General features: G+C 66.0%; 4 protein-coding genes across 10 annotated transcripts in view; 3 read left to right on the top strand and 1 right to left on the bottom strand.

Moving 5' to 3' along the window:
• Positions 1-17527, bottom strand: part of ISOC2 (isochorismatase domain containing 2) — a 166740-nt gene extending 149213 nt beyond the window's left edge. The window contains exon 1 of the mRNA XM_059665094.1: positions 17518-17527. The gene's annotated coding sequence lies outside the window, so the exon portion shown is untranslated. The remainder of the gene's footprint in view (positions 1-17517) is intronic.
• ZNF581 (zinc finger protein 581) lies at positions 32-4868 on the top strand. Of its 3 annotated transcripts, none has more exons than XM_059665103.1 (4): positions 32-191; positions 757-2422; positions 2662-3687; positions 4705-4868. In XM_059665103.1, the coding sequence occupies exon 2, from the start codon at positions 774-776 to the stop codon at positions 1365-1367; it is 594 nt and encodes a 197-aa protein (XP_059521086.1). In that variant the 5' UTR covers positions 32-191; positions 757-773; the 3' UTR covers positions 1368-2422; positions 2662-3687; positions 4705-4868. The 3 variants fall into 3 exon arrangements, with proteins under 3 accessions (XP_059521086.1, XP_059521083.1, XP_059521087.1); XM_059665100.1 differs by lacking the exon at positions 32-191 and adding an exon at positions 249-430; XM_059665104.1 differs by lacking the exons at positions 32-191; positions 2662-3687; positions 4705-4868 and adding an exon at positions 249-430 and having other exon boundaries at positions 757-2434.
• On the top strand, positions 3418-7877 carry CCDC106 (coiled-coil domain containing 106). Its single transcript, XM_059667335.1, has 6 exons — positions 3418-3567; positions 3688-4237; positions 4752-4991; positions 5085-5261; positions 6541-6753; positions 7132-7877. Exons 1-6 carry the CDS (start codon positions 3418-3420, stop codon positions 7446-7448), a joined length of 1647 nt encoding a protein of 548 aa, XP_059523318.1. The 3' UTR covers positions 7449-7877.
• U2AF2 (U2 small nuclear RNA auxiliary factor 2) lies at positions 9475-24637 on the top strand. Of its 5 annotated transcripts, XM_059665017.1 has the most exons (13): positions 9482-9693; positions 12463-12579; positions 12809-12944; positions 13448-13492; positions 13735-13838; positions 14062-14213; positions 15423-15539; positions 15638-15776; positions 21226-21329; positions 21397-21519; positions 21748-21846; positions 21962-22210; positions 23949-24637. In XM_059665017.1, the coding sequence occupies exons 5-13, from the start codon at positions 13817-13819 to the stop codon at positions 24081-24083; spliced, it is 1140 nt and encodes a 379-aa protein (XP_059521000.1). In that variant the 5' UTR covers positions 9482-9693; positions 12463-12579; positions 12809-12944; positions 13448-13492; positions 13735-13816; the 3' UTR covers positions 24084-24637. The 5 variants fall into 5 exon arrangements, with proteins under 5 accessions (XP_059520995.1, XP_059520998.1, XP_059520997.1 ...); XM_059665012.1 differs by lacking the exon at positions 12463-12579 and having other exon boundaries at positions 9475-9693; XM_059665015.1 differs by lacking the exon at positions 12463-12579 and having other exon boundaries at positions 9476-9693; positions 21250-21329.
• Positions 24638-24943: the final 306 nt, after the last annotated feature.

Here is a 24943-nt window from a genome sequence, read left to right as displayed (position 1 = left end):
CCCAAGCGCCCCGCTCCCCTCCGTCCCCTGGACGCTCTTCTCTGTCCCCCGGCCCGCAGTCCCCTTACCGGCTCCGCCAGCCCCTGGGGGACCCGCAGAGGCCCCCGTGCCGCCGCCGCCGCCGCCTGCCACCGCGGGGGTAGCCCGGGCCGATTCCGGAGTCGCCCGGACTCGAGAGGCTGCTGCACCGGGTACGGGGGCCGGGAGGCGCCGGCGGGCGGAGGGGGCGGGGCGGGGCGGGGCGGGGCGGCTGCTCCGCGGGCTCTGCCCACAACTGGCGAAGAGGCCGGCGCCGGGCGCGGGTGGCCCCGGGACTAGGAGGACCTGGGTGCACGGGCGCGCACGGGCGAGCCCGGCGGGAGCGGCCAGAGGGGTGCAGGGAGGTGGCCACGCGGTGGACGGCCCCGAGGTGGCCCCTCTGAGAAGGGTGGTGTGTGCAGAAGGGCAGACGGGCTGCTGGGTGGCGTGTGCGGGATCGGGAGCGGCAGAGAAGGGACCCAGGGGCCGGGAGGTCTGATGGGTGGGGCGGCGGAGTAGAGGGGCACCCAGTGGCCTGGGGAGCGCACAGACGGGGAGGCAGCCGGGTCCCGGGTGGTGGGCCGGCCATAGCAGGGGCTTCCCAAGGCGGGGGCCCTAGGAGCCTTAACAGCCCGCAGAGTCCAGGGCTCACGGACTGGAGGAGATGGAGGATGCAGGAGTCTGCGCAGGGTCCAGCTTCCCTCCTCCGTGTAACCTGCCCCTCTCTCCACCCGCCAGGCCTCAGCCACCTCCGGATGCTGGTGCTGCCGCCCCCCTGCCCTCAGCCCCGGGCGCTGGCCAAGGCGGAGGCCATGGAGGACCCGCGCCCTGGGACAGGCCGGTCCCCAGAACCCGGACCTTCCTCCTCCGCAGGAAGCCCCCCGCCCTCCTCCCCTCCGAGGCCCAACCACTACCTGCTCATTGACACGCAGGGCGTCCCGTACACCGTGCTGGTGGAGGAGGAGGCTGCGAGGCAGCCCGGGCCTGCGGGGACCTCAGCCCAGAAGAAGTGCTACAGCTGCCCCGTGTGCTCCCGCGCCTTCGAGTACATGTCCTACCTGCAGCGCCACAGCATCACCCACTCGGAGGTGAAGCCCTTCGCGTGCGACACCTGCGGGAAGACCTTCAAGCGGGCCAGCCACCTGGCGCGGCACCACTCCATCCATCGGGCCGGCGGGGGGCGGCCCCACGGCTGCCCGCTCTGCCCGCGCCGGTTCCGGGAGGCGGGCGAGCTGGCCCAGCACAGCCGGGTTCACTCGGGGGAGCGCCCGTTCCAGTGCCCGCACTGCCCGCGCCGGTTTATGGAGCAGAACACGCTGCAGAAGCACATCCGGTGGAAGCACCCGTGAGCCGGGCCGCCGGGCACCCCTGGTACCGTGGGATCTGGGGGAGCCCGGACTCCTGCGGTTCTCAGACACCCGGAGGGCACCCGAGGCTGGGCTGTGGGGCCCTGGACACGGACACGGACCCACCTGCCGCGGAGGCCAAGCCCCGCGGAGGGAGGAGCTCCGGAGTCACCGCGGGTCCTGCGTTTTGGAGACAAGACGGGAACAAGACCTCAGTTCTCAGAGTGGAGGCCTCCAGGCTGGGCCCTGACAGGGGCCGTGGGTGGGCCGCTGGGCGTGGACATTCTCTGGCCTGAAGATGTGGTTGGGGGCCATCGGGAACCCACTCGATCTCCTTGAGGCCTCCATGCGGATGTTGGGGCGGGGCTCCAGACCTGGTCCCCCCCCCCCCCCCCCCCCCCTACTCCAGCTAGGGACTGAGTCGTCACCCAATAAACCCGTTTTCTACTTTGAGCACTAGAAGCTTCTTTTTGGACCGAGGCTTGGTCAACCCGCTGCCCGGCAGGGAGACTCAGCGAGTGCCTGGCCCAGTGGGCCTCAGCTTGCCTGAGGGGGAAGGGGCCAGTCTGTGCTTGGCCGCTCAGGACCTGTGTCATAGGCAGTGGTTTTTTAAAAAATAATATAATTAAAAAAAATAATTTTTTTATTGATTCCAGAGAGAAAGGGAGATAAAAACATCAATGATGAGAATCATGGATTGGCTGCCTCCTGCACTCCCCCCACTGGGGATTGAGCCCAGAACCCAGGCATGTGGCCCTGACCGGGAATCGAACCCGGACCTCTGGCTCCTAGGTTGACACTCAACCACTGAGCCACACCAGCCGGGCCTATGACTTCTTTTAAAAGACTTTTGATTTTGAGAGAGAGAGAGAGGAAGGGAGAGGGAGAGGGAAAGAGTGAACCATCAATGTGGAGAGCAAGCATCAGTGGGCTGCCTCCTGCACGCCCCCTATCGGTGGCCAAGCCTGAAATGCAAGCCCATGTGCCCTGACTGGAAATCGAAGAGGCAACCTTTCCATGCTCGGGAGGATGCCCAACCAACCCTCCCGCCAGCCAGGGTACATTTGTGACTTCTTTTTTTTTTTTTTTTTAATATTTTATTGATTTTTTACAGAGAGGAAGGGAGAGGGATAGAGAGTTAGAAACATCGTTGAGAGAGAAACATCGGTCAGCTGCCTCCTGCACATCCCAAACTGGGGATGTGCCCGCAACCAAGGTACATGCCCTTGACGGGAATCAAACCTGGGACCTTTCAGTGTGCAGGCTGACACTCTATCCACTGAGCCACACCGGTCAGGGCCATTTGTGACTTCTTAATGGCCGATTCCATCCTACTATCTGAATTCTCCGCCCATGAACCTGTAGTGTGAAAAACACCCATCTAGGGCAGATGCCTCCCTTGGACTTAAAAAAAATAAAATAAGTTCTGCCCTAGCCGGTTTAGCTCAGTGGATAGAGCGTCGGCCTGCGGACCGAAGGGTCCTGGGTTCGATTCTGGTCAAGGGGAAATACTTCGGTTGCAGGCTCCTCCCCAGCTGGGCCCTGGTGGGGCTTGTGCAGGAGGCAACCCATCCATGTGTTTCTATCACATCGATATTTCTCTCTCTCTTCCACTCTTTCTAAAAACCAATGGAAAAATATCCTCGAGTGAGGATTTAAAAAGTAAATAAAACATCCTCATCCGAAGATATGTTTTTCATTGATTCTAGAGAGCATCTGTTACCTCCTGTGTATGCCGCGACCAGGGATCAAAACCTGGGCATGTGCCGGGAGAGGGGACGGAAGCCCAGACCCTTCCACACCGGGGAGGGCGCTCTAACCAGAGGGCCACACGGCCAGGGCGCTCCCAGGTTTTGGCGAGGCTGCCACTTATTAGTACTGGGGAGCGGGTAGGAGCGGGCACAGCCCTCTGTGTCGCAGACATCTAGGCCCCCACCCCCACCCCCCGCAGGGTTCACGCTGTGCTCCCGGGAGGGCTGGCAACGCTCCCAGGGCTTGGCGGCTCCGGGCGAACGGGGGGAGGAGAGGCGGGCGGAGCTGCGGCGGGCGCGGGATGAGCCCCCGCTTCTCCAGGAGCCTTTCTGGGCCTCTGCGCGGTGCCGGGCGCAGTGCGGGGCCGCGTCGCTTCTCCCGACCCGGTTTTGAGCGGAAGAACGGACAAGCCAGCCGCTTCCGCTCCGCCGGGGGCAGAGAGCCTCCCGCGGCCTGACCTCCGCTGGCTCTAACGGCTAACGGAGCCGACCTGCATCTCCAGCCCCGACGGTGGCCGCGCGCGGGGCGGGGCGTTTGCGCGTGACGTCACTGCATCCTCCCCACTTTACAGGTGAGTAAACTGAGCCGGGAGCAGCGGCGGCCGGGGACCCAGGTCTGCACGTGCCAGAGCCAGTCCTTACCCGCCGGGGCTGGGGGTTCCAGGCCCCTATTTGCGGGGGGGTGGGCAACTCCCTCCCCCGGTCCGGGGGCCGTGGGTCTCCCGGGATCGTTTGGGGACCCTCCCCGGCCTTTAACTTTCCTGGCTGTGCCCCACTCTCCCCCGCCCGCCTCGGTGCGCGGCCACCACCCGGGGGACCCCCGCAGCCAGCGGCTCTCCAGGAATCGGGAATTTCACGACGTTCCCTGCCCGGGCCTCGCGGAGGGCGGGGGCGGGGGCTGCAAGGGGCCATCGCGCAAGTGCGGCCCCGGTCTCCGCCGCATCCCGCGGTCCTCACCTGGGGCCGGGGCTACCGGGGGGAGGCGCGCCGAGCGGCGGATCCGGGCTGCGTCCCTGCCCGCCTCGCCGCCCCTGCCGGTGGGTGGGCGCTTCCCTCCGCTCGCCGCCGCCGGGCATGGGCGCCGCCGCCGCGGTCGGTTCCCGGGCCGGATTCCGCGCGCGGGTGGGTGAGCGCGGGGCCGGGCAGCTGCGGGTGGCGGGCGGGCGGGGGCCGCGTCTATACCCGCGGGCCGGCGCACCCCATGTGGGGACCTCTGGCCACCTTCGCCCTCCTCCCACCCGCGGGACAAAGGGCGGGGGGAGCATCCCCACGCGTGACCTTCCCCCGCACTGCGCACGCGCCCAGCCTCCCACCGCGGGAAGGGGCACGCTTGCTCCCGCCAGTGCGGGGGAGGCACCCCCACCCCATGCCTGGAAGTTGGGGTCGTCTCCCCACGCGCCTCTCGGCCCCGGGGTGACCCCTTCTGGCCAGGATGTCCCCTCCACGGCCCCAGCCGGCCCCGGAGTCCTCCCTCACCAGCCCCGAGGGCTCTGGGTTCCCCCTCCATCAGACCCAGGAGCCGAGGCCCTCAGCAGCACCCCCCCCCCCCCAGTCCCGGGAGCCCATCTGTGGCCGCTCTTTCTGTCCAGTGTCTCTGAGGTGCTCGGCGGCCCGGGTCCGCGGGAGGCCGCGCCATGAACGACCGCAGCAGCCGGAGGAGGACGCGTGAGGAAGCGGGACCCTGCCCCACCCCCGCCCTCTCCTCCCCAGGGTGGGGCCTGGTTCCAGGGGGCGGCACTTCCCTGGGCCGACCCCCCTCTCTTCTCCCCAGTGAAGGACGATGAGGCCTTCGAGATCTCCATCCCCCTGGAGGAGACGCCCCACCTGGACCCGCAGCTCTTCTACAGCCTGAGCCCCTCCCGGGGCAGCTTCGAGGGTGAGCTGGGGGCGGGGGACAGGGAGGCACTGCAATCAGGGGGGGTGCAGGGCCCTGGAAGCCCGGGTGTGACCAGGGCCCCCGCTGCCCTAGAGCCTCCAGAGGCGGCGTCCCCCACCGCGGCCCTGATGAGCGGCGTCAGGGCGCAGCTGCACATGGCCCTGGAGAGGAACTCGTGGCTGCAGAAGCGCATCGAGGACCTGGAGGAGGAGAGGGACTTCCTGCGCTGCCAGCTGGACAAGTTCATCTCCTCTGCGCGCATGGACGCAGGTGAGGCGCCTGGAGCAGCGCCCTCCCGGACCCACTGCTGGGCCCAGGCCCGGCCGACCCTCGCGCCCACACTCATGCTCTGGGGGCCCGTGGGGACCGGCCTCTACCTTCTGCTTAGGCCGAGGTGTCTCCGGGACCCCAGCTTCCTTCCTGCTTCCCGGGATCAGCAGGACCCTGGGCCCCATCCCTTCCCCCAGGTTCAGGGCTTTCTTTTGCCAAATCTTTTCATCTTTTAAAATGTTTTTTATTGATTTCAGAGAGAGGGAGAGAGAGAAACATTAACGATGAGAGAGAATCACTGATCGGCTGCCTCCTGCACACCCCACTGGGGATCGAGCCTGCAACCCAGGTATGGGGCCTGACCAGGATCAAACCGTGACCTCCTGGTTCCCAGGTCGTCGCTCAGCTATTGTTAGCAGCGATTTGGAGAACCCCTCCTGTATGCCCCCCTTCTGAGTACGCAGCCCCCAGCTGGCCCCCCCTCAAGCTCCCACATCCCTCTCTTCCACCACAGCCTGGGCAAGGGCCCACTTTTCCCCACGATGGGTGTTATTGGGGACCCCTGTGCTCCAGAACCACCTTGAGCCGGGGTGCTGGGACTACTGCTCTCCCCACAACATGGGAGCCTCCCAGGATGGCCGAGCCCAGGGGGAACCCCAACACGGGACCTCCCCCAGCTGACCTCCTGGGGGCCGGCGGAGAGCCTCAGCACTCCCTCCCGCAGGGGGAGGCAGGCGCCTGCCATGCCAGCCCACCTGACCCAGAGCCGGAGATTTTGCTCAAGGCCTTAACCCCCCACCCCAAAAAGGCCTTGCCTGCCTCCAGGGTGCCCGGACTGCTCTCTTCGGGAGGTCCCATTAGGACCCCAGAAAGACCCTCGTCCTAAACCCCACATAGTCTCAGACTTCCCTGAGGCCCCCAGCCCAGCGCTGGCTGCCCCCCAGGCCCCCAGCCCAGTGCTGGCTGCCCCCAGGCCCCCAGCCAAGCGCTGGCTGTCCCCAGGCCCCCAGCCAAGCGCTGGCTGTCCCCCAGGCCCCTCGCCACCAAGTGTAGGAGTCAGCCCAGCATCCTCACCCAAGCGCCACCCACTTCTGTCCCCAAAGCCCAGCTGACCGTCCTGTATCCAGCCGTCCAGGTAGGGACCTCAGCATCTGGGGACCCGTGTGATGTGACAGCTGCCCCCCCCCCCGCCCCCCCTGCAGACAGGCGGGCCTCTTGCCGCCGCCTCCCTCCTGGTCCTGAAGGTCACCTGCGTCCCCTTCTCCCCACCTCTCCCCAGAGGACCACTGCCGGGTGAAGCCGGGGCCCAGGCGGGCTGAGGGCGACGGCCGGGGCGGGGCAGCGGGCGAGGCCTCGGACCCGGAGTCGGCCGCCTCCTCGCTCAGCGGAGTGTCCGAGGAAGGCAGCAACCCCGAGAGGCGGCGGCAGAAGCAGAAGGGAGGCGCCGGCCGCAGGCGCTTCGGGAAGCCCAAGGCCCGGGAGAGGCAGCGGGGTGAGGCGGGCGCCGGGGCCAAGTGGGGGGCCGGGGTGGGGCTTGCTGTCTTCAACAGACCCGGCCTCCGCCTGTGGTCCCGGCTGCTCGTTACCTTCCGGTCCAGCTTCCCCCGGCCTCCGGCCAGCTCTAGAGCCCCTCCTCCTCCTCCTCCTCCCCCCATTCCCCTCCTCCCACTCCTGCCTCTGTTTCTCCCACCTGCTCTAATTCCTGTCGCCTCTGCCTTGTTGTCCTGGCCGTTCCTGCATGGGCTCCTCACCCGTGTCTTCCCGTCTCCCTCCGCTCCTTCGCTCTGTCTGAGCCCCGGACCCCGTTAGTCTCTTGTCCCCACCGGCCCCCCAATGCCAGCCTCTCAGCCCCCCCGCCTCGCCCCCGCAGTGAAGGACGCGGACGGCGTCCTCTGCCGCTACAAGAAGATCCTGGGCACCTTCCAGAAGCTCAAGAGCATGTCGCGGGCCTTCGAGCACCACCGCGTGGACCGCAACACCGTGGCGCTGACCACGCCCATCGCCGAGCTGCTCATCGTGGCGCCCGAGAAGCTGGCCGAGGTGGGCGAGTTCGACCCGTCCAAGGAGCGGCTGCTCGAGTACTCGCGCCGCTGCTTCCTGGCCCTGGACGACGAGACGCTCAAGAAGGTGCAGGCCCTCAAGAAGAGCAAGCTGCTGCTGCCCATCACCTACCGCTTCAAGCGGTGATCGGCCCCCGGGCCCCCCCACACCCCGCCCCGCCCGTGCATGGGCGGGGTGCCCCTCGCCAGGCCTGGGGTGGGCAGCGTGCTTCTGCGTGTGCCTCCCCCGCGCCCCCTTGCAGACCCCCACTCGCACCCCAGGCCCCTGGTACCGAGCCCTGCCCTCCTTGCTTTCACCATGCCCAGCATCCTTCCCCTTCCCAGGCCTGGGGTGTCTCCTCACTCAGCCGGGCTCACGGGGCCCGGTCCTGCTCGTTCCTCCCGCCCTCACCGGGCCTTCCCTCTGGGAAAAGGGCGCGGACACTGTACAGAACTCGGTCTCCGACCCCAGCCCCGACCGAGGACCCGCATTCAGGGCCACCCCCTAGTCCACACGAGACAGAGAATTAATTATTCAGAGAATTTAAATTAAAGAGACGATAAAATTTGGAATAAACTAGGCCCCGGCCTCTTCCTGGGAGGGGGTGGCCGTTGCCACGGAGACGGTGACAGCGCCTTGGGGGGTTCCAGGAGGCGGGGCGTCAGACGGGAGACCGGGAGGTGGGGAGACAGGGTGTCATTAGCCCCCGAGGCAGCGGCGGGAGGGGAAAAGGCGCAAACCAGCGGTTCTCAACCTGTGGGTCGCGACCCCTATGGCAGTCAAACGGCCCTTTCACAGGGGTCGCCTAAGACCATCCTGCATATCAGATATTCACATGACGATTCATAGCAGTAGCAGCATTACAGTGATGAAGTAGCAACAAAAATAATTCTATGGTTGGGTCACAACATGAGGAACTGTATTTAAAGGGCCAGAAGGCTGAGAACCACTGGGCCGTAAACACTACCCGCTGGGGTGCCCTGCCCGGAGGCGCGGCGGCGGCAAGAGGCGCGACTCAATGACCTCCAGCGGAGGCGGCCACCGGGGAGACGGGGAACCTCCAAGAGGCTTTCGTCGGGAGGCGGTGATGCAAGCCTGTCTCCTGGAGTGTCCCCTACGCAGCCTGCTGCGCCTGCGCGGCGGGGACAGCGCGGCGCGGAAACGGTTGCTACGGCAACCAGCAGAGGGCGGCCTCGCTTAACTGTCAGGAATTCGGAACTTTCGCTGGGGGAAGGGAAAGTCTCGCGCATGCGCACTGAGGATTCTGGGGGGCCGTCTCCCTCCCGGAGTCCGGATAAGCCTCGCCTAAGACCGACTTCTACGCAGGCGCACGAGCCGTCTCGCGCCCCAACGCGTCCACTCTGCGCAGACGCACGAAGCCGCGCTGCCAACCTCCGCAGCAGCCGCGCGCACCCGTCACCTCGCCGGCTGCTTTTGTCTCGCGCCACCTTCTTAAGCCTTCCACGAGCTCGGCCTTTCTTTTCCTCCACTCGCCCACCTGGAGCGCCAGGTGGGGATCCGGGACGCCGCCCGGTCCCCGGATCCCTTCCCTTGACCCACCTCGTCTCGTCCTCCCTCCCTTTTCGGTTCCCGACGACGGAAGGAGCCGAAGCACCGACGGAAAAAGCCGAAGCAGTCCTTTTCCCGAAGTGGTGGCGGAAAGAGCCGAAGTTCTGCGAGAGGGGAGGAGTGAGGTAGTGGAATCTCCGGAAAGAGCCGAAGCTTGGAATCGAGCTTAATCCCTTGCGCGGCCCGAGGGCGAACACCGGAAACCTTCGGGGAGTGCTGAGTCCCAGGACGGTTAAGCCTGTCGGAATTAGCGGACTGTTCGGACCGGACCGGCGTAGAGCTGGGAGCCCCTGCGGAAGCGGCCGAAGACGGACGGTTTGAATTGTCGAAAGAATCCGAACCCTTGGCAGGGGTGGGGGGGCACTGGGCGCAGAGGAAGGCGAGGACCCACGGAAGCACCCGAACGTGGAAGAGCTAATTTCCGAAAAGTTACGACAACCTGAGAACCCGGCAAAGCCCTCGCTTCGGGCGTTTTCGGAATAAGCCGAAGCCGCTGCGGCCGATTCCTTCCTTTACGGCCCGGAAATAGCTGACGCTCTCCGGGACCAGGCTCTGGGGAAGGGGCACCTCGCGGGCGGGCGGGCGGGCGGGAGGGGCGAGGGGCGGAGCCGGGGCGGGGCCGGGCAGGCGGGGCTCGATTAGGCAGGAGGCGGCGGCGCGCCGGAGGCGGCCGGAAGTAGCCGAAGCGAGCGGCGGAAGTAGCCGAAGCGGCTAGAGCGGGCGGGCGGCAAGGCGAGGTGAGCGCTGCACCGGGCCCTACGCGGCCGCCTCAGCATGTCGGACTTCGACGAGTTCGAGCGGCAGCTCAACGAGAATAAGCAAGGTGAGGGCGCCGGGGACGCGGGGCGGCGGGCGGGGCGGCCCCTGGCTTCCCTCTGTGCCCCCCGCCATTTTCCCCCTCGCTTCCCCTCCTCTCACGGCCGCGCGGCCACCCCCACCCCCACCGTCCCGCGGCGCGCGCCTCGCTCACGTGACCGCCCGGCGTGCCTCGGCGCGCGGCCGGGGAGGGGGCGGCGGGCGCGGGGCAGCACGCATGCGCGCCGCGCGTGGCTCTGCGCTCCGCTCCGTCCCGGGCGGAGGCGGCGCGGTGCGGCGCTGGGCCCGCCGCGTGTCCCCAACGGATCTATTTTTTACTAATCCCGGGAGGGGAGTGCGTGCGTACACATGGATGTACATTCGGCCCCGCGATCCATCTTTTCCTCGGCCGAGGCACTTCCGCTTCCGGCCGGGTCCGCGGCTCGGGTCTCTCCACGCCCCCTTTGTTCCAAAATGGCGGTTGTGAGGCCCCCCCCTTCACCCCCGCCGCCGCCACTTCACGTGGGCGCGGGCACGGCCGCGGCGGGGACCGGCTCTCCCTCCTCCCCCGCGGCCGCCACGTGTGCTGAGGCCTGCGGACTAGGCCGCGCGGGGTTCCACGCTCTTGTTGGGGGACCTCGGGTCACGGCGTGTGACGTGGGTTGCTTCGTGAAAGGGGCGCCCTGTGCTTTTTTTTTTTTGTTTAAACGTGTTGTGCCCCACGCGTCTTGCTTACACGCGGGCGGCGGCGGTGGCCGCAGTGTGGCGTGTTAGCCCCTCATCTCCCCCGCTAGACACAAACCCCAAGGCTTGTCGGGTCCCGGATCGGGGTCCCTAACTGTAAACATGTCCCCGTAGGGGCGGGGAAACGGAGGCTCTGGGAAGAGGGGCCCGGCCCAGCTGGGTGCCGTGCGGGGCCGACAGGTGGAGTCGCCCGGGATTCCGGAGTCCGGAGGCCCGTCGGGCGTTTAAAAGCCCCTCCGGCCTCAGTACTTCCGTTTGGGAGCGCGGACCCCGAGGGAGGCTCATGCCCGGGCGTGAAGGGCTGCAGGGGGGGCCGGTGCCCCTTTGGGCCCAGCCCGAGTCGGGAGTGAGGGCCCGGGCGAGCGGACAGCGCCGGGGGTGGGGGGCCCGGGGCCAAGCGCCGGGCTGGTTCCGTGCGGGACCCGCCGACCCGCGGGCGGAGCGGGCTCTGGGCTCACAGCTGCGCGTCTCCTGCCCGCGGGTGCCCTGCTCCCCTGGGCGCGGGGTAGGGAGGGAGGCGGCGAAGGCGCCGGGGACGCGTGCCCGCCGTGCCAGGCCCTCTGGGCTCCGCACGGTCGTTGTGGGCGGGCCGGGAGGCAGGAAGGTTAGGGCCTCCCGGGCCCGCAGGGCTGGGTGAGCGGCGACGTGGGCGCGGGCGCGGCCTGTGGCGGACCTGGATGCCCAGGAGTGGGCTTCACACTGCCATCAGCTCCGCTGGGGGCGCACCGCCGGGGAGGGCGCCTCCAGAAGGGGACCCGCGTGGGGGGTCGGTGCTGGGCGGGGAGCTGACCGCCCGCTCGGCTGGGGGGCCGCGCGCTCCCCGTGTGCCGGCCTCTTGGTACCCGAGGCCCGGCCCTCGCCCTGGGCTGGGGCGCTGTCCCCACCGATGGCCACAGCGATTCGCACACCCGAGTTCCCGGTGCCCAGGGTTGGTGTGTCGAGGGGGACGCGCTGCCCACGTGCTTCCCGTCTGTGGGTCTTTGTCTCTGAGCCAAGCCCCTCCCGACTTCACCTGACCCCGTGCACCTGGGTCTGCGGGCATCACCTGGGTCTGCGGGCATCACCTGGGTCTGCGGGCATCACCTGGGTCTGCGGGCATCACCTGGGTCTGCGGGCGTCCGCGTCCCGCTCCGCCTCCCGCCCAGCAGGTGGCCCTGCTTCCCGGTGGGGCTGAGCCTGGGGCGGGAAGACCCCTGGGTGGAAGCCGGCCCGTCTCAGCCACGCTCTCAGGCCGAGTCAGAGTCCCCGGGTGCTGACGGCCTCGGCCTGACCCTCCCCTCCTGCTTCTGCTTTTTGGCTCATTTCTGGAGGTAACCCCAGAGGAGGTAATCGCATTGTCGTTAGTGGCCCCGGGCTCTGCCGCCCCGAGCTCCCTGACGGGGCAAGGCTCATGTTCGGCCCCTCTGCTTCCTTGCTTTCCGGCCTTCCGGCCAGTCATGGGGCGCTCTGCCTCAGTTTCCCTGTGACAGGAGCCCCCAGCAGGGTTTCCCCAAAGCGGCAGTGAGGCTTGAGCGCGAGTGAGATGCTAGCCCAGGTCCCGGGTTCGGGGAGGGCCCTGTGCCGGCTGCTGTCTCCCCTTTCGTGGTGCGTATTTCCCCGGTGTCGGTGACTGGAGTGGCGGCGCAGGCACTGAAGGCCCATAATTAATCCCGCCAGAAAGTGCCGACAGCAGTGGTCGCCCCCTGCCCTGTCCCGAGCGCGTGAGCCTCAGGAGCGCGCTGACGGCTGACGGGGTGGAGGACCAGCGTCTCAGTCCAGGCTCGGGGTTCAGCCTGCACCTCTGGGAGGCCGAGGGGTCTGTAGGGAGCAGAGGGCTCTGTGGCCTTGCTGGGAGGGCGTGCTCTCCTCCCGGGCGAGGGGGTGCTCAGCGGAAGCGGCCCCCCGAGGGCTGTGCGGCAGGGGGTGGTCGGGGGTTCAGGTCTGCGGGGCAGAAAGAGGGGCCTCGGGAGGGCGCCTGGCTGGGGCTGCGGGGCGCCTGGTGACGGACGACGTCTCCTGAGGGGCCGCGGTCCGGTCCCTCGGGAAAACATCATTGGGTCTCTTGGTTCCCCAGCCTCTAGCCCTGCCCCCCTCAGGGACGGCCCTGGGGTCAGGCCCTCAGCCTGGAGGGGACCAGGAGCCAGCCTCCTCTGTCTTCTCTGGCTCCCCAGCTCCTCCTGAGCAGCCTCAGGTACCTTGCACCCTGGGGGCACCTCCAGGCCCTGTCCCCGCAGGTAACCGCTCCCGCCCCAGGGTCCCCAGGGCCCCTGGACTGGCTGTGGACCCAGGCCGCCCGCCGCTGCCCCGCGGTCGCATCCTGGCCCCGTGGGGGTGGCCTCCCTGGGGCTGGGGCCTGGCCCCCGTGTGTGGGCGGGCGGGGCCGCGTCCTCCCTCAGCTCATCCTCCCCCCCCTTGCCCAGAGCGAGACAAGGAGAACCGGCACCGCAAGCGCAGCCACAGCCGCTCTCGCAGCCGGGACCGCAAGCGCCGCAGCCGGAGCCGCGACCGGCGCAACCGGGACCAGCGGAGCGCCTCCCGGGACCGGCGGCGGCGAAGGTACCAGAGGGGGCGCCCTGGCCTCTGGCTCCTCTCCCATCTGGGGTGGGATCTGTCTTCCTTGTGAGGGGCTGCCCCACCGTCCCCGCCTCTAGGCCGCCCCGTCTTCACCCTCTCCGAGCCCCTGTGGGACTGCCCGAGGCTGTGCTCCCCCAAAGGGGACACCTCAGAGGGCCAGCACCCCCCGCCCCCCCACCTTCTGGCGTGGGCCGTGTGTCTAACGCCTCTACCCTCTCGGGGTGCCCCTCGCTCTCCTGCCCCTTAGTGAGGGGGGGCGGGTGGGGAAGTCGGGGAAGTCCCGCCCCTCTGCTCAGTCCTCCAGCCAGAAAGTGGTCTGCTGGCCTCCCTCCCTCCTGTCTTCCTCTCTCCTGGTGTGGGGTTTGGGGGGACAGCAGGGCCGAGGGGACCTGCCCTGCCTGGGGCTTTGTGCCCCGGGGTGGGGGTGTGTGGGGAAGACAAGGTCCCCAGTCACCCCTCCCCATGCCTTTCCCTCCTGCCCCCAGCAAACCTTTGACCAGAGGCGCTAAGGAGGAGCACGGTGGATTGATGTGAGCTGCTCTTCCCGCCCCTTCCGCCCGCCGCTGCCCCTTCCCCGCCCGCCCTGAGCACCCGCCTTGAAACCAGCCCCTCCCCTCCCCGGGCCTGGGCCTGACCCGACCCAGACCCAGACCCAGACCCTCTCCCTCCGGAGAGAGCGAGCCACTGGTGGGGGCCGGGGGCCGGGAGCCAGGGGGCCAGTCCACCGCGGCCGCACTGAGGGGGCCTGCCCGCTCTCCCCCGCCCTCCCCAGTCGCTCCCCCCGCCATGAGAAGAAGAAGAAAGTCCGCAAGTACTGGGACGTGCCGCCGCCCGGCTTTGAGCACATCACCCCCATGCAGTACAAGGCCATGCAAGGTGGGCGCGGGCGCCGGCCGGGCGCTGGAGGCACCCCACTCGGGGCGGGAGTGAGGTCTGCACCGGGCTGTTGGCCTCTGCCCTTCGAAGCCCCCACACTGAGCGGGCGCCTGCCGGGGGCCCATCAGGGAGCCCCCCTGAGGCCGGGGGCTGTGGGGGGCGATGGAGCAGCCGGGTGCAGGCCGGTCCTGGCGCCCGCTGATCCTTTCTGTCCCCCCTGAAGCTGCGGGTCAGATTCCAGCCACCGCCCTCCTCCCCACCATGACCCCTGACGGTCTGGCCGTGACCCCGACGCCGGTGCCTGTTGTGGGGAGCCAGATGACCAGGCAGGCCCGGCGCCTCTACGTGGGCAACATCCCCTTCGGCATCACTGAGGTACTGCCTCCCCCCTTGCCGTGCCCCTCCCTTCCCCCCTCCCCCCGTTCCTCCCCTTCCCTTCGATCCCTCCCCTACCTGCACGGGTGGACTCTGCTCCTGCAAGACCCCCCGGCCCCCTCCCAGACGGACGATGGAGTTGAGCCAGCCAGGGGCCGGGCTGGGGGTGGCCCTCCCTCCCTCCTCTATCCTCACCCGTCTCCCCTCCCCACCCTCCTCCAAACCCATGGATCGAGCACACACATAACTTACCTACGAACCACGAATCCACGCGTCCGAGTCCGTGGAGAGAGACAGAGAGGGAGACTCGACACACACACAGACGCACGCCCTCAGTTTCCCTCAGTTTCCGACACGCCTCTGCTCTCTGCCGCCTGTCCCGTCCTCTCCCTCCCTCCCGTGGTCGCTGCTCTTTTATTTTTGATGGCCCTGACCTCCCCGCCTTCCCCACGTGCCTCTCCCCCTCTCCCCACCCCTTCCCGTGGCACCCCTGAGAACCCCGAGATCAAAGAGTTGTTTCCATTTCTCTTTAAAGTGAAATATTGTGGGGCTGAGATCCCTCGTAGCAACAAAAAGTTTGCTACCGTCGGCGAAGGCAAGTAAGGTCCATTCTGACTTTCTCAACCTGCACTTTGCTACATTTGATGAACCAGCCCCCGACTCCAGGGCCAGATCCCTCCACATCACTCTTCTCTCCTCCCTCCCCCCCCTCCCGCGCTCCCCTCCCCTCCTCTCCCCTCTGTCCCTCTGCTCCTCCCTTCCACTCTCTCCCACTCGGGTCCCACTCGGGTCCCTCTCCTGCCGGCTGCTGCTTTCCCACTTTCCTGTCACTTTCTTCTCTCTCGCCACCGGCTGTTTCTTCCTCTGACGTCTCCTGTCTCCTTGTTGCCTCTGTTCTGTTTTCCCTCTTCTCCCTGTGGTCATCATTCTCTGCATCTGACCCTGAACCCTAATTCTCCTCCCCCTTTTGGGCCCCTGGGGCTCGCCCCACACCTGGCCCGGCCCTCGGTGCCTCTGCTGCCCCCTCCCCCTTCTCTCATCCCCCTCCTGCTTTTCCTACTATTGACCTCTGTCCCCACCCTATTCCACTATCCCCCCCTCCCTATCCTCTCCCCTTCCCCCCAAACCCTCTGTGTCTCCCTCTCTCACCCTCCCCCTCCTCTCTCCACCCCCTTCCCCGCCCCTCCCTGTCTCCTCTTCCCTCTGCAGGAGGCCATGATGGACTTCTTCAACGCCCAGATGCGCCTGGGTGGGCTGACGCAGGCCCCGGGCAACCCCGTCCTGGCTGTGCAGATCAACCAGGACAAGAACTTTGCCTTCTTGGAGGTGAGCGGGGAGGGGCGGGTCGCCCGTTTGCGTGGGGCTCTCCTGCCGCTGTTCCCTGACGGCTCACGCTGCCGCTCCGCCCGGTCTGTTTCCTTCAGTTCCGCTCAGTGGACGAGACCACCCAGGCCATGGCCTTCGACGGCATCATCTTCCAGGGCCAGTCGCTGAAGATCCGCAGGCCTCACGACTACCAGCCCCTGCCCGGCATGTCGGAGAACCCCTCTGTCTACGTGCCTGGTGAGTGGGGGCCCGGCCCGCCTGTCCCAGCCCGGCTGGCTGCTTGGGAAGCAGAGTGAGTGCTCTGCGCGCCTCTCCTCCGTCCCCCAGACCTTTGAGCTGGGGGCCTCCCCCCTTGGCAGAGGTGGCCAGCGGGTGAGCTGTCCGCTTGGGGACGCACAGCACAGCTTGTCAGTGGCGCGGCCAGGACCCAGCCAGTGTGGGAGCTGAGGGCCCGGCTCGGGGCCCGGGGCAGTGCGAGTGTGTGTGCACGTGCGTGCGTGCGCAGTCGGTTACTGCGCAGGGGCTCATGCCCACACCCACAGAAGACAGTCCAGGACATGGTGGGTTTTGTGCTTTTTTTTAACGTAAAGCAAAGTGGGGTTTGTTGAAGGTACCGCTCGGGGAGCGGGCCATGGGAGACTCGGGGCCCTGAGCTCCGGCTGATGTGGTTTAAACCACGAAGGTCTACTGGGCGGACAGGAGCCTCGGTTCTTGTCCCCTGGGGGGGAAGGTTTCCGTCGAGACCAAGTGCAGGAGAGCAAGCAGGACGTTACTGACCACAGCAGGCACAGACTTAGGAGCCCGCAGCAAGGAAGGGCGTGGAGGAAGCAGCAGGAGAGCCGGGCTGGGCGGCCTCCGAGAAAAGGGGGGGTTCAGGGGGTCAGCCCGGGAGGCGCTGCCACTGCCCGTGGCTCCCCCGGTGGAGTCTCATGGGGTCCCCTGGAGGTCAGGGCTATGGCGCGAGGGGCGAGCGGGGAAGGAGTGGCCCGTTGGGCCGTCACTTTGAGGGGCTTTTAGATCTGCTGAGGGCGGTCTTCCGGGCGGATGGATGGGATATTCACCAGCTTCGTGCTGAACCAAAACGAGCTCATTCTCTTCACGGTTCTCCATCGGACTTCCGGTCTCTGCCTCCCTGAGAGCGAGGGCTTTGGCCACTGACCCTCCGGTTGGGGAGACGTGCCAACCATTTCCTCTCCAGTGGCCTTGGTTTAGGGAAGATCGGATTTGCTAGGTGGACACAAACTGCTTTTTAACACCTGCCTCAGTTCCCCTGTTCTGCCGGTTCTGGTATTTTCTCGGCTTTTACTATTCTGTCACAGTTCCCCTCAGAGCCTTCCACCCCTCAGATCCACGCGGCCAGCTTTTGGGAGGAAAGGCTTTGTTGTGACGCCAGCAGGCAGGAGGACAGGAGGGAGGCTCAAATGGCCTCCCTGGGAGGGCGCGGTGGGCTGAAGGGCGAGGAGGGCGGGCTGGGAGTGGAAGTGCGGGCGGCGGGCTCCCGCAGCAGCCCCTTCCGTGGGGGAGGTCCAGGGGATGGAGTCCGTCAGCCCGCTCTGGCTCTGGGTGTCCCAGGGGTCAGTTCTGTGTGCATGCTGGGCCGTGTGACATGTATGACCTACAAGGACATCGCGGTATCTTGGAAACAGGATTCGGCCAGTTTGAGCTGGTTCCTTGGTTACAGGGGAAGCTAGTGTGGGTCCTGGGACCCACCACCCGGTGTTCCCCCAGTTTTGTCTCTGTTCCGTGGGCTCTGGCGTGGGAACTCCACGTCCCACCCCGTCCCACCCCGTCCCGCAGCGAGTGCACCGTCAGCGGGGAGGTGGCAGCAGGCCTGGGCCGGCACCCCCTCCTGTGGGCAGGGCCAGAGGAGATGTTTAGGCTGCGCAGGCTGGCCGCTCTCTGGAAGGTTCTACTCTGCGCTGTGGTTAGAAAGCAGCAGCGACCACACCTTCTGAGCGGCCGTGCCACCCGCCCTGACCTTCCCAGGCCCGGACAGTGAGGTTTCGTGCCGTATTTATACCATGAAGTGAGCTCGCAGGCTTTCGAAATCCGGAAGGACTTGCCGCAGGGCAGGCTGTCGAAATGGGAATCGGGCAGGACTTGCCGGCAGGCGGGTGTAAGTTAGGCCCGGGCCTGGGGTGGGCGGGGCCTCAGGCCGCCAGAGTCCTTGCCACCAGGTGGGCTGACAGGTGCTCTGCGTGGGGGTCTGCCCGCTGGGGCGTGGCCCCGGAGGACGCCTTTTAGAAACTGGGCAGCCCTTCACCTGGCAGAGTGGTGGCGACGTGGGCTCCAGAGGCAGCACCTCGGGCCCCCCAGCAGTTTGGGTGGGTTGGCTGCATCTCTGACGTCTGGAAACGGAGGTGTAACGCTCACTGGCCTCTCAGTGCCAGTCTGGGAGCCTCCCTGGGGGGCTCTTCCCGGAAACCCATGTGTCCTGCTCGGTTATCACTGGGGAGCCCCCCCCCAGCTCCTGTGCCAGGCCCTGCCCGGTGTGGTGCTTGGGCCGCCTGGTGGCCTTTGTGACAGCCCCGTAGTAGGGTCGGCCAGTGACACCGGGGCCAGTGTGGGCCCCGCCTGCCTCCTAGATGTTTATTGGCATTTGCCTGGCTGGCGTGGCTCAGTGGTTGAGCGGCAACCTATGAACCAGGAGGCCATGGTCCGATTCCCGGTCGGCATATCGGGTTGCAGGCTCCATCTCCAGTGTGGGGCGTGCGGAGGGCAGCCAGTCAGAGGTTCTCACCATTGACGTTTCGCTCTCTCTTTCTCCCTCTCTAAAATAAAAATACATATACTTTAAAACAATAAATATTCACTGGCACCCAGCTGTGCCCACGCGTTGCCCATGGTTTAGGCTGCTCTTACCCTGCAGTGGCCAACCTGGGTGATAACAGACCTCGGCCCACAAGCTGGAAATACTCACCAGCCGGCCCTCGGGCCGTGGGCGCGGGAGCCGTTGCACAGGCTGGCTCCGGGGCCAGGCTGGGCGTCTGCTGGCGGTTCCCTGTGCGGATGGAGACGCCAGACACCGGACTGCGTCCCAGGTCCTTGCCTGGAGGTGGCCGCACGGCGCCTGAGCAGCACACAGGCAGCCACCGGGCTGCTCTTCGGCGGTTTGGGCCCCGTGCCTCGGCCCCGCCCACCCGGGGGCTGGCTGGAGCGGGATTCTGCTTGCAGGCTGAGCTTCCTCGGGTCCTGCTCTTTCTGTAATAAGGCTAGTGATTGGGTTTTCTGTTCTCCAGTTTAAAAAATCAGTTTTGCCAGAACTGGTTTGGCTCAGTGGATGGAGCGTTGGCCTGCGGACTGGGGGGTCCCAGGTTCGATTCCGGTCAGGGGCATGTGCCTGGGTTGCGGGCACATCCCCAGTGGGAGATGTGCAGGAGGCAGCTGATTGATGTTTCTCTCTCATCGATGTTTCTGACTCTCTATCTCTCTCCCTTCCTCTCTGTAAAAAATCAATAAAATATATTTAAAAAATAAAATAAAATAAAATAAAATAAAAAATCAGTTTTATGACTGAAGGGAAAAGCATTTCCTAAAACTCAGCAGGTGTTCTTTTTTAAACGTATATCTTTATTGATTTCAGAGGGGGGGAGAGAGAGATGATGAGAGAGAATCATTGGTCAGCTGCCTCCCACACGCCCCCCACTGGGGATCAAGCCTGCAAACCTGGCACGTGCCCTTGCCAGGAATTGAACTTGGGACCCTTCAGTCCGCAGGCCGACGCTCTATCCCACCCAGCTGGGGCCCCCAGTCGTTCTTGACGGGAAGATCAGGGCCCTGGGAGGCAGCTTCCTCACCTCTGCAGAAGGGCATGGACCTGCAGCTAGAGGCGCGACATGGGGGCGGCGACCCTTAGACGCGTTCCCGCTGAAGCCGGCCTGCCCAGTGCTGGTGTCCTGTGCTGAGCCTGTTAGATAAGACGTGAGGGGCAGGGAGAGCCGGAAGGCACGTGACCCTTGGTGGGTGAATTCACTTGGCTGGGAACTCCGCCCACTGCCAGGCTCACCCTGCCCGTCAGGGCCGAGTCCCACTCTGCCTCAGGGGGCGCCTGCCTGTGGGCCCCACCCCGCCCTTCCTGGGCAAGGTTTTCTGTGCCAGACCCAGCGGTCACCAGGCAGCCGTGGTCCGGCCGAGGCAGAGGACGCTGGCACGGACAAGACTGCTTGGTTGTCGGTCCGTGCGGCCTTCGGGGCGGCGGCAGGGGGCAGGTGCAGGGGGCGGCCGCAGGTGCGCTTGGAGGCCGTGCCTTACGTCAGAGGTTGTGGCAGACGTTGGGGGCTTGGTTTTGGCACTGAGACCAGCCCAGGTTCCCAGTCGGCAGTGCCCTTTCCTGGCCATGGGACCGTGAGAGGTCACTCTCCCTGCGTCAGAGCCCAGTGGCCACGAAGGGCCTCCGGGGCCGGGCCCCTCAGGCCCTGTGTGAAGGACACAGTTTGTGCGGACCGTCCCCTCCGTGCTAGGTGCCACCTTCTCCCTCTGAGGCTCGGAGCCTCGCTCAGCGCTGCAGTCCCCACCTGAACCCAGGGGCCTGTCTGGGGTGCCCGCAGCGCCCTTGCTTCCCTGAGGTGCGTGGCACTGCAGGTACCGGCCTGGGCCGGACAGCTGGGGTTCACCCGGCTCGCCCTCATCGGCCGGTGATGTAACCTGTCCACGTCCTCTGCTGTTGGGAAAGCCCTTAGTTCGCTGTGGAGTCGGGTGAGTGGCTCCTGGAGGCCCCTTCCTGCCTGTGTGAAGTCAGGCCAGCACTCTCTGGTGCCTCAGTTTACCCCTGTCGCACTGGGTAGGCTGTGGCGAGCATTGAGGTGTAGACTGAATGGGACCCAGGTGCCCGCCCTGTGGGCACTGCTCCGTCCTAGGCCCCAGCTCCCAGGGTGCTCTGCTCCTCCCCTTGGGCAGGCGGGTCTGAGGGCGCTGCCAGTGGCTGGGTTGTCGCCAGCGCTTCGGCAGGAGGCTGGGCAGGTGGTGGGAGGAGCGCAGCCTCCCAGGGGTGCGGTGGCTCGGTCTCAGGTGTGTGCCCCAGCCCAGCTCACCTGCCCGGGGTCAGGAGGGGCGGGGCGGCTGCTCTTTGAGGGGCTGCAGAGGGAGGCAGGGGCAGGAGCGCATCCGGCTGAGAGGCCAGTGGGTCTGTCCAGGCCTTGCGGGGGCTGCCGGCACGTGTTGCTGAGCCCAGAGCTCAGGGCACAGTCATCACTAAACCTGCTCAGCCAACGTGGTCCTGCCGTGTCAGCCCCCACTGGGCGCCCGGGGCTCGGTGCTGAGTGAGCCGGGCACCTCGGGGACATAGCAGATCCCTCCAGTGTCACCCTTGCCCGGGGCCAGAGAGCGTCTGGGGCTGGGTGGCTGCGTGGAGGGCAGCAGCTGGGGGCGGGCCGAGAGCCTGTCTCCGGGAGGCGGCGGTAAGGTTGGAGGGTGGAGAAGGGCTTGTGGGTCTTGGAGGCCCCTGTCAGTGGGGTGAGGGTCCATAGCTGCGGGCAGCAGGTGGGGTGTGAGCTCAGGTCTTCACGGCCCCGGGCGGGACTGGTGCTCTGATCATGCTGGTGGCTGTCACCCCGGTACCTGGGAGGCTGGGCAGGCTTGGGGGACAAGGCGTTTTCTATTGTCAGCTGTCACCGGGCCGGGAGGAAGGCGGGCCTCTCCCTGCACACTCCCCCAGGGTTCGGTGGCAACCTCTTGGTGGGCATCCAAGTCTGTCCCTTCCTTCTCCCCCCAGGAGTGGTGTCCACCGTGGTCCCGGACTCTGCCCACAAGCTGTTCATCGGGGGCTTACCCAACTACCTGAACGATGACCAGGTAGGCCTCTCGCCACCTCCCTCCCCCCACCTTCACCCGAACAAACCTGACGGCGGCCGCCCCACAGGTGAAAGAGCTGCTCACATCGTTCGGGCCTCTCAAGGCCTTCAACCTGGTCAAGGACAGCGCCACCGGGCTCTCCAAGGGCTACGCCTTCTGTGAGTACGTGGACATCAACGTCACCGACCAGGTGAGCCCGGGCCCGCCCTGCTGTGTTATGGCTGAGGTCTCCCCTCGGGATGGGCGGGAGGAGGCCGGCTGCCTCGGGGCCCCGCCGGGGCTTTCCAAGCGCCCAGCCCTTTGCCTTCCCCTCTTCCCCCACCAATGCCCGGGTCTGTGGTATTGGGGGCACCGTGGGCTCCTGGGCCCTGACCCGTACCTCTTCCCTGCGCCCCCACCCGTCGTCCTCCAAACATAGGCCATTGCGGGGCTGAACGGGATGCAGCTGGGGGACAAGAAACTGCTGGTCCAGAGGGCGAGTGTGGGAGCCAAGAATGCCACGCTGGTGAGCCTCCCGGCACGTCATCTTCCATTGGCTTGGGGGCCGGGGGGCGGGAGGGGCGGGGCCCGGTGTGCCGGGACGGTTGGCATCCGGGGGGCGGCCGTGACACCCCTGCCTGCTTGCCCCACAGAGCACCATCAACCAGACCCCCGTGACCCTGCAAGTGCCGGGCCTGATGAGCTCCCAGGTGCAGATGGGCGGCCACCCCACGGAGGTCCTGTGCCTCATGAACATGGTGCTGCCCGAGGAGCTGCTGGACGACGAGGAGTACGAGGAGATCGTGGAGGACGTGCGGGACGAGTGCAGCAAGTACGGGCTGGTCAAGTCCATCGAGATCCCTCGGCCCGTGGACGGCGTCGAGGTGCCCGGCTGCGGGAAGGTGCGTGCGTCTGCCCTCTGCCCCGCCGCTCTCCGGCGTCTCCTACACACCCTCCTCTGGCCCTCGGGCGGGCACCCAGGGCCCGTGCAGGCAGCAGAACTGCTGTGGCCGGAACTTGGTGCAGAGCTTGGCTGCTGTGTGACCTTGTGTGCAGGTGGTTTGGCCTTGTCCTCGGAGTGGGGGAAAAGTGCTAAAAATAGTCACCACGCCTGCACACTCCCCTCCCGGGTGCCCTGAGCGACCCCGCTAAACTCACCTGGTTACCCCAGAGCCTCCCAGCAGCTCCGGGGGCCCTTCCTGGGAGGACACAGCCACGTGGTCAGGTGTCAGGTTCTCACGGCCTGAATTCCGAGCCCCTGGGTCCTGTCGCCTCCAGCCCTGTGCCCTGGAGGCAGGCTGTGCACCTCACCCAGGGAACCGGAGTGCCTCCCGCTGAAGCCGGCCAGGCCTGTCACTGCGGGGAAGGGTGCAGGCCCTGGCACTGCTCTCAGATAGGAACGTCAGGGTACAGAGGTGGCCGTAAGCACCTGAGAGGACCCCGCTCTTGGCAGCAGGCTGGTGGGGTGCGGGGCCTGGGGCAGGAGTGTGCTTGGTGCTGTCAGCAGCACTAGTGTGGGGCCTGGAGCCTGGCCCAGGAGGGAACTGAGTATCAGAGGAACCAGTGATCCTGCCTTGTCTCTGGGATCAGCCTGTTTTTTTTTTTAAACTTTATTCTTTTCAAACATGTAAAAGTAGAGAGAAGCTGTCAGAGTGACAGTGATGTAGTATAATTGGGTTGTGTGTGGCATGTATATAGCAGTTTTAGAATGTAGCTTCCAGTTACCAACAACTTGTCCTTCATAAAGTCTATCGTCGGCTTCCCGTCCACCCCCCCTTTCTGCTGAAATAACTTACGGCAGGTGGCGCGTTTCACCTGAGACACGGAGGCAGCTAGTTTGGGGTCTGTGTTGTGCGTTGTTAGATGTTGAGCTCTGTCCCGGGCCTCCACCCACCAGATCCTGGGAGCTCTACACACCCCCGTGACAACCAAAACACACCTCCAGACACTCACGTAGCCTGGGGACACATTCGCCCTGGCTGAGAACTGCCTGCCATAACTCCTTAAACCTTTTAACGACACTGCAATACCATCAGTAACAAAACCACCCTTGGTCCCTACCCGGTCTGTGCTGAGGCTTTCCTTGGGGTCTCAAACATGTCTCCTCCAGTTGGTGCCTTTCAGGGTACAAACCAGGAATCATGCAGCTTGGTTTTAAACTTGCTTACAGTTGATGAGTTCTGCATCCCCCCTGCTGCCTTTGCAAGCCGTTTTCATTGCTGAGGCAGTAGGGGCATTCCAGAACCCACGTAGCCCCCCTCGGCTCCTGTAAACTCGAGGTTCAACAAGTAGGCACCTGAATAGATCAAAGTTCAACTTTTTCCTCTGTGTCAACCCAGGTTTGAAGCCTAGTTTCTGAGCTTCCCTTACTTCATCCATTGTCTGGGGAGAGCATGGCCCTTGGGTGACGGGTCCACCTGGTACAGAGATCACACCCGTGACCTCTCCCCCTGGAGCCTGCCCCGCCTCTGCACACCTCTGCTCCCTGCTCTCCTGCTCTTTGACCCCGGGTTCTGGAGGGCATGTGGGTAATGCCCCCCCACCTGCAGTGAGCCCCGGGTTTGGGTGGTGCTGGCTGATGGCTGAGTAGCCAGCTAGCGCCTACAGGGACCCGGCCTCTCCCCTGCCTCTCTCCTGCAGATCTTCGTGGAGTTCACCTCTGTGTTTGACTGCCAGAAAGCCATGCAGGGCCTGACAGGTCGCAAGTTCGCCAACAGAGTGGTTGTCACAAAATACTGTGACCCCGACTCTTACCACCGCCGGGACTTCTGGTAGAGGCGGCGGGGGTGGGTGGGGCCGGGCTGGCTGGGGGCTGCTCCCCCCGCCCCCTCCCTCTTTCCCCCTCCGAAGACGATGGGCAGAGGAGTGACAGCCGAATGACAGCCGGCAGCAACTGGAATGGCAGCAATTAAGGGAGGGGGGCGGGGGCGGGGCGGGGATGGGGAAGTGTGCACACGGCCCACACACACGCACCCACAGACACAGAGGGAAGGGGTCTGGATCGGGGCGCACGGCAGGGTGGGGTGGGACCCCACAGCCCCTCCCCAGGACAGCCTCTCCTCCCTCACACCCCACCCCTCCTCCTCTTTTCCACTGTAGGAACAGCGTGTTTATATTTTATGGCCAAACTATTTTGAATTTTGTTGTCCGGCCCTTTGCCCTCCCTCTCCCTCCCCAGCTCCGCAGCTCCAGCCCTTTGGCCTCTAGTCCTCCCCTTGGTTTCTTAACGTAGTTGGTTCTCTCCTCTAGTCCCGCGGCCCTGCCCCCCTCTGTGGCGGTTTCATATTTGCTAAGACGAATTTGCTCATTAAACATTTTGTTGTATTTTACTTGACGGCTGCGCTGTCTGCTGTGTGTAACCCGGCTGTTCCCCCGGCCCAGGTGCCCTTGGCTCTGGCGGGCGCACCGCCTTCTGGGCCGGACGGGGCGTGCCCGGAGGCGGGGGCAACGGGCGGCCCGATGTGGGCTCCGTGCCCGGCTGGGCGGAGGGGGCGGGAGGGGAGCGGCCCGCCGCCTGGGCCGGGCTGGGGCGGGGTGGGAGCGGCGCGGCCTCCCGGGCCCTGGCGGCGGCGGGCGGAAGTGAGGCTGGCGAAGCCCGTCCACCGGCCTCGCGCGCCGGAAGTGACGTTGGCCGG

This window comes from Myotis daubentonii, chromosome 15 (genome assembly GCF_963259705.1).
Source record: "Myotis daubentonii chromosome 15, mMyoDau2.1, whole genome shotgun sequence".
In the NCBI taxonomy this organism is placed as follows: Eukaryota; Metazoa; Chordata; class Mammalia; order Chiroptera; family Vespertilionidae; genus Myotis; species Myotis daubentonii.
The sequence above is the reverse complement of the archived record's forward strand: the minus strand, read 5'-3'. Positions and strand labels throughout refer to the sequence as shown.

What these genes read in the sequence shown, in the direction of transcription:
- ZNF581 (XM_059665103.1), top strand. Translation starts at nt 774, where the DNA reads ATGCTGGTGCTGCCGCCCCCCTGCCCTCAGCCCCGGGCGCTGGCCAAG.
- CCDC106 (XM_059667335.1), top strand. Translation starts at nt 3,418, where the DNA reads ATGAGCCCCCGCTTCTCCAGGAGCCTTTCTGGGCCTCTGCGCGGTGCC. An exon ending in GGGCCGGATTCCGCGCGCGG is followed by an intron (nt 4,238 to 4,751) that starts GTGGGTGAGCGC and finishes AGGCCGCGCCAT; the next exon opens with GAACGACCGCAGCAGCCGGA. An exon ending in GGCCCGGGAGAGGCAGCGGG is followed by an intron (nt 6,754 to 7,131) that starts GTGAGGCGGGCG and finishes TCGCCCCCGCAG; the next exon opens with TGAAGGACGCGGACGGCGTC.
- U2AF2 (XM_059665012.1), top strand. Translation starts at nt 9,645, where the DNA reads ATGTCGGACTTCGACGAGTTCGAGCGGCAGCTCAACGAGAATAAGCAA. An exon ending in ACATCAACGTCACCGACCAG is followed by an intron (nt 21,520 to 21,747) that starts GTGAGCCCGGGC and finishes CTCCAAACATAG; the next exon opens with GCCATTGCGGGGCTGAACGG. An exon ending in AGGTGCCCGGCTGCGGGAAG is followed by an intron (nt 22,211 to 23,948) that starts GTGCGTGCGTCT and finishes TCTCTCCTGCAG; the next exon opens with ATCTTCGTGGAGTTCACCTC.